The sequence below is a fragment of the Balaenoptera borealis genome, assembly GCF_965194805.1.
Source record: "Balaenoptera borealis genome assembly, chromosome: 6".
Taxonomy (NCBI): Eukaryota; Metazoa; Chordata; class Mammalia; order Artiodactyla; family Balaenopteridae; genus Balaenoptera; species Balaenoptera borealis.
The window spans coordinates 12,815,877-12,827,928 of record NC_138863.1 but is presented as its reverse complement, the minus strand read 5'-3'; the positions used below and the strand labels follow the sequence as shown (position 1 = coordinate 12,827,928).

Genomic DNA, 12,052 nt, shown 5'->3' with positions numbered 1-12,052 from the left:
AGTGGAAAAAAAAACCTGCTTTCATTCCATTTTTTTTTTTCTGTATTCACTCTTTTTTGCTAGGTGGCATGCATGCAGTGGTTTCATGGAGACCATACAATGCTTGAGATGATTGAGAAAAAACGTTGCTTGTGCAAGGAAATAAAAGCTAGACAGAAAACGGAAAAGGGCCTTTGCAAACAGGATAGCATGCCTATCCTACCCAGCTGGAAGAAGAATGCGGGTACAAAGAAGTACAGCCCTCCACCCTATTCTAAACAGCAAACGGTATTCTGGGACACTGCCATATGACTGTGTGCAGGATGGTGTGAGCTCCACATTACTTAACACGAAGAGGGAGGTCGACTCGGTCATGTGATAAGTAACTGTTACGTATCGTCTCAGTCAAAATGGAATGCCAGGGGTTCCCTGGAAAACCCATGGGAAGCTGTGCCTATTCGTGGCTAGTTCAAGATAAAATCTGTATTTCCTTGCATTTAAGGCACACTTATTTATCATGGATTATTTTGAATCCAGAAGATATTAAGATGTAAATATTTTACTAGTTTATGGGTGACACCTGAAATAATACACATTATACGTATATAAATGATAGAAATATCAAGAGTTTTACTATATGATACAATTTCGGTATTAACTGGTTTGTTATCTCTTTTATATGTCCCTTGATGCCTTTGATTATTAATTTTTGCATTTAAAATGTTTCTTTCTGCCCACCTTTGGTTTCTGTACACGAGCTCACAGGTAGATTATGTTCAATCACACAATATATGATCTGGTGCTAGTAATGTAGAAGTTGAATATCATATTCGTTAGGAACATCTGTTGCTTTGTACGTTTTCAAGGGTTTGACAGGAAATGAATGGCAATGTGATGCTGAATTTGGACGTCCACATTACATCAACACCAATATTTTTGCTACATTGGCTTTATAAGAATTTCTCTTCAGTATCATCTTGTTTATACTAAGCAATGGTTAGTCAGACTCCAGAGAAAGTTAATAGGATATATTTGGACATCCCAGCAGAAAACATTTCCTTCAGAAATGACTTTAGGGACACATGTCCTTGCATCATTCGTTTGATTGGAGGAGACCAGGGTTCACTGTGATAATGGAAGGAACAAGGAATCAAAGGTTAAACAGCACAACTGCTTTCAAGAGGGTGGGACCAGTGGCATTAGAGCCACTGCCATCACTATTTTTGAGTAACTTTTCATGTGTATGTTTGTTTCCCCTAGAAAATGACCAATATACATTCAACCAGATGAGTTTACATGTTTTAGTATACTAAATGCCAATCTTTCTCAAAATTTAGGTCCACGAATGGAGTAGTATTTCATGTTAATTTTTCAAATTAGTTATTACCATATTTTGGGGGTGTAATCTTCTGTGCATGTTCATCACACCTATTCTTACTGATGATGACACCATGACCAAAGAATTATGACCAATTGTTTATTTTATTTTGTTTCAAGGAAGAAACAGGAAATGCAGGGGATGGGAGACGGGGTGGATTCAATTTTATGTGGTGGTAAAATTTAAGTTAAATAAATCATATATATCTTTTAAGAGTAACTTGTTAGTTGACTATAAATATCCCCACGGATGAAGAAAAAGGAAACTATCACATATATTTTGTATATTTAAATTACTATTTATGCTTCCTAAAATGGACAGTATGTGATTCTTCTTTAACAATCAATTTAGTATTATATTTCTGAGAGAAAAGGTATGTGTTTGAAGTTATTGTCATAGTGGTTTTCCTTGTAAGGGTTTTGACAGCAATAGTACAGTGCTGCTCAATATAACCAAATATAACAGGAGGTAGGGAATTTTTGTAATCTATATTGCTAAAGAGCTAGTAATGCTTTATCAGTAATAGTTTCTTTCGAGCCTTTGAAATGTTATAACATAATTTTTTAATATTTTATAATTAATGTATATTTTGATGTCCAACTAGAATTCTGAAAGAATAAGGAAAATAAGGTAAGTGGGAGCATGTATATCTGTTATGTGTGCCCGTGTACACGTGAATGAGTACTCAGTGGGGGAACTGTGTACATTAAATGCTTACTGAAGTTTTAGTTTTGCTTGTATCACTAAGGTGGTTAAAAAAAAAAAAAAAAGCAGAGTCACAAGTACAGGAAATCTCGGAGAGATCTTAAGTAGCTTAAATAAATCCTGCTGCCATGTTTCACCAGTTATAGATTATGTTTCAAATCCAACAATCAATGGAGTACAAATCTAGGAGTGATGAAAATGTGTTAAGGTAAAATCAGAATTGAAATAAAATGTGTTTATGACCCAAGTTGTTATCCTGATTTAAGTTATTATGACCACATATGCTCAAGCCAATGAATCAGATATATATGTCATCAATTCTCAGCATCTTTATGATGATCTTGAGATATAGATGTATATATATATATATATATATATATATATATATATATATATATATATATATATATATATATATATCTCAGGCTCAATATGATAATGATTGGATAATTCCCTTGAAATTTATATTTTGGTAATAAATGCAAGTGTGTTTTTCAAATGCCAATCTTTCCCATATCTATCTGAATTAGGCAGAAGATATTTTTTAATGCTGGCCACTTGTCAAGAAGGAAACAGAGTTACTAAAATGATTTGTGTTGGATTCAGCCATTTCCATTTGTTCTGCCAAACTCATGCTGTTGCCAGGTTTCATACACTCCTTTTTCAAGCAAGTTATTTTCTGAGAAAGTAACTTGTTTGAAAATCTGACCTTAGGCAACCATTTCCATTTATTTTCTCCAAATCTTGCCTTCCATGGGAAGTAATTGAAAGATCTGATATTTGACTCAAGAAATGTTATTCTATACCTATAAGACTGTCCATTGTGGTTTAGCCTATGTGGCAATAGCCATTCTATGATTAATTTCCTTTTTGTGTAGCATTTCTTTATGTGGAGAAAAAGAGGTCATTAGGACAGAGAGAAAAATAAAGTTACTCTCTAGTGGCAACTAATTAGGACACTTCATCCTATAAATTTGGTCAGATGATCAAAAGTTCCACCTGCACCTAGAACACTATGGAATGATAAAGCTCGTATTTTTTTTAGCAGTGCCAAAGAACAGATCATATCATGGCATGGTTATCAAGTTGAAACAGCTCAGACCTATAAAAATTATCTTTTCACAGAAAATTTTATAGAAACAGAATTTTATTGGCTGTCAGCAAGATGCTTTTATATGTGAAAACTTCTTAGAAGAGACACAATTTTTTTTAGCATTGATGGAAGGGAAAAAGCAAATCCTGCTTTTCTGCCCAGTCTCAGAAGCCAGCATCTTCTGAGGTATAACAGGAGTTCTTTATGTAAACGTTGCCAAACTTTCCCTTGTGTTTATGGAGTGGAAGCAAGTTTGGAGTTGAAAGTGATTGATTTGTGTAAAGGTTAATGTCACCCATAAAATATAGTCCTGAAAGTGAAACAAAACAAAACACTAAGAGGTTAAAATGTGTAGTTAAGAACACACACATTCAAATACATGGTAATTAAATGGATACAAGCAGATATAACTTCACATTTCAAAACAGTGACATTGGGACTTCAGAGACCCCAAGGTTCCACATAGTTTTCTTTGAATGCTTCTGAAGAGTAGAGAAATATTTTTCTTACTACCTTTTGGCTTAGGCCTCACCCTTATATCCAATGTAGTTTGAGTCTTATGAGCGAGTTTGGTTATAAAATTAATAAAACTAAACGACCCTATTGTTTCATTGTTTTAATTAAATAAGACATCAGAACAATGCACATACAATGCAATTTCAATATTACTTATATGTTAAGGTGAATCACTTGCCTCAAATACAAAAGAACTTGTAAGCTAATCATGGCTCCCTATAAAATGAAGGAAAAATTCCTGTGATTCAAGTAGCAAGTAATCTGAGATGAGAGAGAATTCACCCTTGCAAAGAAGTAGAAGTAGAATAGAATAGCAATTCACAATTCATTGTGTCCCAAACTTAAATTGAAGTGAAAGAAAAATAATACCTATGTACTTAAGATTAACTGGCTAAATCTTCCTTGTAAGGGAAAATAGATATCTAACTCTAGAATGTGAACAATTTGTTATTAATCCATTATTCATTTAACAGTTCATTATTGAGCAACTTATATATCAGCTATTTTAAAACATTTCTGAAGCATTTGGCATTAAGCATTCAAAAAGATGTGGTCTCTGCCTTCAAAGAGCTTTATTATATAATCATTAATATTTTCAAAACAAAGCTTTTAGGAAGATATACAGTATCACATATGTTTGACATCTCTTATGTGTTTATATATGGTATTCTCTTTTTTTTCAGATCAAGTGTATACTCAAAATAAAATGCTAAACATATTAAAGTTGATGTCTAAGTATAAAATATGTTTATGTGTAAGCCTCTATATGTACACATAGGATATGTACTGCTGTCTATATAAATCAGTAAAAGGATAACAAGTTTTGCCATGTTGGACTTTGAACATTGTGGCTTGGGGTTTGGATTGATTTAAAACCCTTTGATATTTGGGTCAGTTACACTGTAGCAAAATGTGTGTCATCTGGGAAAAATGTCTCATAATATTTCCCTTTAAATGTTATAAAGGTTCAAATTTAAGGGAAAACATCTTTACAGAAATATCGTTGCATCTATCTCAACCAAACCTGTATGAAATCCTTTTGAAGTTTTCAATTGTTCCCAAATATGACTGGGTTTGCCCACCCTCAAAGCATCTACATTTACACATGTATACACCCACATACAGTATACATACTGTATATAATATATATGAAAATGTTTAGTATGCACTTCTTTTGTTTGAAACTCCTTCGGTTAACATTTATAGTGTAGCAATTTGTGTAAAGTGCACTGTGATTATAAAAAACAAAGCACAGTAAAGTCACAGGTCTTGTTATCTTGCACTAAAAATGTGTTCACGTATTTAGCAATTGTATGTTTACTTTCTTGTTCTTTTCAAGAAATTGAAACAAATAGCTATTGAGAAAATGATATCAAATAATATGTTTTTTAGTGGCTAATAGCACTACGTTTTTAAAAGACAGGGTTTTTAAAAGAAACCATTTAACATCCATTCCAACATCACGTTCACTGTATTTAAAAATCTGAATGTTGTATTGCATTTTTCATTACTCATTAAAAATGTCAGGTATGTGCCTGAAAAGTTGTGCAACTAAGCATTAGATAACAGATTTCTCTACTCATGTGTTGTTAGCCATTTCTATATACATAATAATATAAACACTGATGTTTTAATTTCTTTTAATTTTTGTACTTGATTTTTTCAGGTAACATGTAATTATAAATGTACTTTGATACTCTTGAAGTAACCAGATGTTGTTTGAAAACAAATTGTTTTCTTTAGTGGATTGGCAATATTTTGCAATACTTTTGTGCTTATTTATTTGTGCTCCCGTGTAATTATAATAAAAGCAATAGTTTAAATTAGTTGACTTTGTCGTTGCTGGTATTTATTCATCAAGAAACAAGATTGATAAAAAAAAAAAAAAAAAAAGAAACAAGATTGGTAACATCTCTTTTAAAGAAAAGTGCGCACATTTTTCCACGTTTCCATTTGCCTATGAGATTGTATGTATGTTGGAAGATTGATGGCTGTGATTAGTTTGAAGACCTAGACTTTACAACTTAGTTATGTGACCCTCAATCGTCCTCAATCACCACTCGGCTTCTGCTTCAAATAGGTGATCCACTAAGTAAGAGGAAACTTGACATTTTTCTTTCATATGCCCCTAATTCCAATTAAATGACTCAGTGTGTATCTAAAGTGTGCTGGAGGCATTAAAGAAAAAAAATCCAGCAATCCTAGACTGGTGTACATAGACAAGATATTTATTTGAAGAGTATTTAGCACATTTATTTATTCAGTCATACTTCTAGAATTAATCTGGTTTAAATAGGGAGCAAGTCAGTATGCTAATGTTTACTGGGGCATTGGTAACTAAAATGTCATCGAACACCTGAAATATACATGACAAGGTTCTGGATCTCAGCAAGCTTAACAAAAAAAGTTGGGGCTTCCCTGGTTGGCGCAGTGGTTGAGAGTCTGCCTGCCAGTGCAGGGGACACGGGTTCGAGCCCTGGTCTGGTAGGATCCATGCTGCGGAGCAGCTGGGCCCGTGAGCCACAACTACTGAGCCTGCGCATCTGGAGCCTGTGCTCCGCAACAAGAGAGGCCGCGATAGTGAGAGGCCCGCGCACCGCGATGAAGAGCGGCCCCCGCTTGCCGCAACTAGAGAAAGCCCTCGCACAGAAGTGAAGACCCAACACAGCCAAAAAAAAAGAAAAAAAGTGCATTTGTGGGACTTCCCTGGTGGTCCAGCCGTTAAGACTTCGCCTTACAGTGCAGGGGATGCGGGTTTGATCCCTGGTCAGGAAACTAAGATCCCACGTGCCTCGTGGCCAAAAAAACCAAAACATAAAACAGAAGCAATACTGTAACAAATTCAATAAAAACTTTAAAAATGGTACACATCAAAAAAAAAAAAATCTTTAAAAAAAAAGTGCATTTGTAATAAAGCAACCCCCTTTAATAGTTTCTAATGTCAACTTCATCAACCACTTACATCTTCTCCCATATGTCCAGTTTCAGTGTAATTTGTTATACTTTCATAATTCCTCACAAATTCTTTTCATGTTCATTCTTTTTTCATTTTTAAGATTTTTTTTTTTGATGTGGGCCATTTTTTTCAAAGTCTTTATTGAGTTTTTTACAATATTGCTTCTGTTTTATGTTTTTGGATTTTTGGCCATGAGGCACGTGGGATCTTAGCTCCCTGACCAGGGATCGAACCTATGCCCCCTGCATTGGAAGGCGAAGTCTTAACCACAGGACCACCAGGGAAGTCCCTCATGTTCATTCTTAAAAGGAATCCAATTCATTCCCACTCTTTAGTTCCACTTCTCCAGCTACTCAAATGCTCTGTGTGCACCCTACCTCTTGGTTGAACAAGAAATAATTAATCATACTTTCCATTATCAACACTTTAACTTCCATCCATCTCAGCTCAGGACAAGAGGTGCCCCATATTCTAAAATGTCTCTTCTCTTCTCCCCACTCTCACTAAGATACATTGTTTCCAGTGCTCTCATAGTCTAATTAATTACGTTAATGCTAAGATGTGAATGACTGACAAAACAATGTCCATCCTCCTATGGCTATTTGCATTGAAGAAAATTCTTAGTAACATGCACCAGGGACTATCTATTACCGGAATGTCGGGCAATGTGACAAACTAGGAGGTTAGAAGAGAAGTTTATAGAAAACTTTGCACATTATCACCTCAAATCGCATCCTCTAGAGCAGTGGTTCTCAAACTTTGTTGCACAGAAGAATCATGTGGGCTATTTCTAAAAACTCCCACTGTCCGGAGAGCATCTGGGGGTAGTACACAGGCTTCAGTAGTTTCTAAAAACCTCCAAGTGATTCCAACACGTGGCCAAAATTGAGAATTAGAGCAGAGCTTCTTAAACTTTAATGTGTGTGCTTATCACCTGGGGATCTTGTGAACCTTTAATAGAGTCTGAGATTGGCATCTCCAGCAAGATCCCAGGAAATGCTGATTCTGCCTGCCCATAGACCATCCATTGATCAACAACTATTAGGCAACTTCCTTCTCTGCCTACTTTTAGGGACCCTTTGATACCACACACTAGAGCACTGCTACTCACTGTGTGCTTCACAGATAGACAACATAGCACCATGCTGGGACTTGCTAGAAATGCAAAATCTTGGGCTCCATCTGAGATGGATCTTTGGAGCTGAGACTCATGAATCTCGGTGCTGAGACTCATAGATCTGCTTTAGCAAGCTATCCAGATGATTCTTATGCCCAGTGAAGTTTCAGAAGCATTGCCCTGGACCAGTGTGGTTTTCAACAATGGCAGCACATTACATTCATCTCAGGAGATTTTTTATTTACTACTGATACCTGGGCCTTACTCCCACAGATTCTGATTTTATCAGCCTGGGGTCAGGCTGGACAACTTTTCCTTCTCTTCCTCCTCTTTATCCTTTCTTCTTCATTTCCCAGAACTTCCCAGGTGATTAGAATATGAAGCTGGTACTGAGAAAGCTATGTTAAAGAATGAACTCTGTCCCATACACTGGAAATTTTGTCACATTTTCCAGAAACAGCATTTTATCCACAGGATCAAGTACAAAACTTGGTCATTTCATACCCCTCCTCATCAAAGTTACTTATAAGTACCTTACGGCAAAGAGTGCTGCGGGAAGAAAGTTCCAGTTTGGGGTTCAATCATTTCTCTATGACTGGGTGCCTATCTGCCATCTGAGGAAATCAATGGTCTATGAGGTCACGGTTACATTATTTTAAAAAAAATATTCTGAATATTGCCTAGAAATTAGTGTCCAGGTGTTACTCAGAATCTTCATTTTTGATAATAGTATTCAGAGTCTATCAGATTTCCTCCCAGTTGGAATTGGTGCACACCCTGCAAACATCCACTCCCACCCCCCAACACACACACAAACACACATGTGCTTGAGTCTCCATTACAATGTCATCTGACTTATAACAGTTATTTCTTTGGGAGTTTGTCTTCTATACTATATGGCAAGTTCCAGAAAGGGGAGCTAGGTTTGCTTGCTGTAAATCTTTATTCCCCAGAGTGCCTGGCCCATTGCTCTGCACATGAAAGTACTGAATAATATCCATTGATTTCATTTATGTGTTTATTTAACCAATATTCATTAAAGTCCTCCTATATACCAAGCGCTGTTCTAGACAGTAACAGGGCAAAGTCTGTGCACTTGTAAAGTTTAAATTCTAGTCAATTTATGTTTTCCTTTGACGTTGTATCCTCTACTTGCTCTCTTTCATTAGATAAAATAAAAATTGTATGAGATATTGTGAAATTTTGTAATTTCTGGCCCAAAATTGCTCTAGATACATGTGGGTATTATTTATATAGCTATATATTTATATCTATCCACCTACACATTTATTTAAACCCCACCTTGTTATAAAATAGATTAAAGCAGTTTATATTAATGCATAAAATACAGCAAGATATATATTAGGAATGTATGACAATTGTAAGAGGAAAAACAAAAGGTTAGGGTATGATATTAAAACCAGCCATAAATGATTTTAGTTCACAAAATGCATACAATAATACCGCATGTAATTACAAGCTATAAGCTCATAATTCATCATAATAGCAACACCAATAATAATAATAATATAATAATAATAATAATGACAATTACAATTATTGCTTACTCTGTGCCAGATACTGAACTGCTTTTTAATCTATTTTACTTAATTTCTACCTCAACTCTATGATTATCTTCATTTTCTAGATAAAGCTGTTGAAGTTTATAGAACTTGCATAAAATTATACAGAGAGTATTTATAGATTCTGGAAATTGAGGCTAAGCTTATCTGATTCTAAAACAAAACCAATGCAACACAGTCTTTCATTTAAATTAGTGTCAGTTTGCTATTCACCATTTACAGAGATTTAAACACGTTTTGAACACTACACTATACACTATTTATGTAGCCTAAATGGAACTAATCCATCTAACTTCAATTTACTTATTTAACACCAAAGAGGCAGTATTTTCCCCTACAGCTGAACAAAGTTCACAGTTACAGCTCAGTGTAGGGGACTACAGGTTTTCTTTGCCATTACTGATCATTTCTTACCAATCTTTTAACTGGTTGCAAGGAAGGTCAAATGAGTTCACTAAGGTCAAACAGTAAATTGGCTTTTAAATGGATTTTGCCTGTACATTTTACTTAGGGTAGCTACTGCTGTGCTATGTTAAGTTTTTTGATATGTTTCAAAGTGCCTTCTTAGCTACGTTCAACAAAAGGCTTATTGGCTTAAGGAGGTACTTTGTTTTAGGGGATGCATCCAGCCAAATTTTGTTACTTTTTCTTCAGGAAAGACACTGGATTATATTATTTAAAATGGAGAGGATGGGGAGAAAGAATAATAGAGTCATACCTGGTATTAAATTAAAATCTACCATCACACTGGGCACTGACACCTGAATACTCTATTTTTCAGTAACATTTCCTCACAAAGACCCTTGAAATGTGCTAGGATAGAAAAACTGACACTGGGATAGAAAAAAGAAAAATGTTTGTTATTATTGTAGTTATATCGTTAAGAAGCTTTTGTACACTTAAAGTGTAAAGCTAACATATTAAAGTACTTGACTTCTTTCATTGAGTAAGTAATTCTTTCTTTTTTTTTTGGCCATGCTGCGTGGCATGTGGGATCTTAGGTCCCCTGACCAGGGATTGAACCCGTGACACCTGCAGTGGAAGTTCTGAGTCTTAACCACTGGACCGCCAGGGAGGTCCTGAATAAATAACTTTTGAATGCTTCTGTGCCAGTCATTATTACCAATGATGGGAATATGGTCCTGAATAAAAGACAACCTTACTCCTCTTAGAGTTTACACAATGGATATGATTACTAGTCTTATGAAGCTGACAGCGCCAAGTTAGCCCCCTTGCTTGGACCTCAAGGATTACAAGGTGTGGTGTTGAGATGATATTCAGATGTGGCAAAATTCAAAGTGGCTGAAAGGCGGCTCCTCTGAGGTCGTAGGATTATACTGTCTCTGCCGGAGGAGGCTTTCTTGCCTCACCCTTCTCCTTCCCTTGGGGTTTGAGACCTCTGTGTCAGAGATCACACATAGAAGCATATTGATTCCTTGTTAAACATACATTTTTCCTTTTACAGTGGAAAGGTTCTGAAAAAACAACAACACACCACTGAGACCACCTTGGAGATGACTAGACAACTCTGATTATAATTATGTCAAAATGGGTTGCTTGCTTGAGGATCCTCTAGACTTTATCTGAGACTAGCATCCAAATGTGTCTCCCACCCTAGAAGATTCTTGATTTCTCTTAGTTTACAATGTTAATTACATTGTCTAGTTTCCAAACTGTTCCACTTGGTTGCAGAAATCCACCAGCCTCAGTATCAACCTACAAGTCCCTGCCCCCTCCCAGACCCCAGCATCATACATCAACAATCTCAAATTCGAATGACTCTGTGCCTTGGGTAAGAGAGACAAGTCTCTATCTTCAAGTATTGAAACAGTCAATCATTAAGGTAGGGCTTGAAAAAAATGGAGGATGAAGGGGATGGTAGACTTCAATATAAACTTGGACATGAGGATAAGGAGTTTGTCAGGGAAAAACACAAGAGTAGGGATATAATAAATTAAAAAAATAAGATTAGTAGTGTTATTCAGTTTTGGAAAAAGTGCAATTCATCCCAAAGATGGCTAGGTAGGAATTTTTTAAGAAGTTTACCTCATTTTTACTTGAATGTGTGGCTTTCTTTCACATATATATCAGGATTATGCAATAGAGACCATTGGGAAACTTGATCAGAGCTGTTTAGAAAGGCAAACAAGAAAGTCAGTCAAGGCATAAAAATGAATAAAGTCAGTACAGAGAAGTAAGGAAAGGGTAAGTCCAAAAATTATTGACCTCAATATTTTCTGATGACTCCTCATAACTTTTTCTTTCTGATTTATAGATGTATTGTTTATTAAATCTAAAGAGATGAGGTGAGACTTAAACAGTGTATTCTTAGCTATGCAAAGACCTGTTTCAGGTATTTGGGTGATTGTAAAAGCTCTGAGACAGAATGATTTTGAGGTTTTGAGGAACCCAACTGGCTACAAATATAGTAATGAGGGAGAAGTTGGGGCCAGATACGTAGGTGCTGTGGCGTTTATACACCAGGCAAAGTATCAAGTATATCACTTGCAATATCTAAGAATCGAAAGCATAAGTGGAGTTTAAGAAGGCTAGAAAAGGATATTCATGACACCTCCCTAAATTGATCAGCCCACCTCTCATTAATAAATGTGTGCAGAAAACCAAGAATCATCAAACATTTGATGAAAACAAGCAACGAATAAAAGAAAATCCAACAGAAGAGGTAAGTAAAGCACAAATAGATTATTAACAAATTATATTTAGA

At 35.6% G+C, this 12,052-nt stretch overlaps 1 protein-coding gene across 2 annotated transcripts in view; it reads left to right on the top strand.

The window, feature by feature from the left end:
- Positions 1-5,541, top strand: part of NYAP2 (neuronal tyrosine-phosphorylated phosphoinositide-3-kinase adaptor 2) — a 255,220-nt gene extending 249,679 nt beyond the window's left edge. For both annotated transcript variants that reach the window (XM_082396988.1, XM_082396990.1), the window contains exon 6: positions 64-5,541. In XM_082396988.1, the coding sequence (XP_082253114.1) occupies positions 64-291 (228 nt within the window). In that variant the 3' untranslated portion in view covers positions 292-5,541. The remainder of the gene's footprint in view (positions 1-63) is intronic.
- The last annotated feature ends 6,511 nt before the right edge of the window (positions 5,542-12,052 follow it).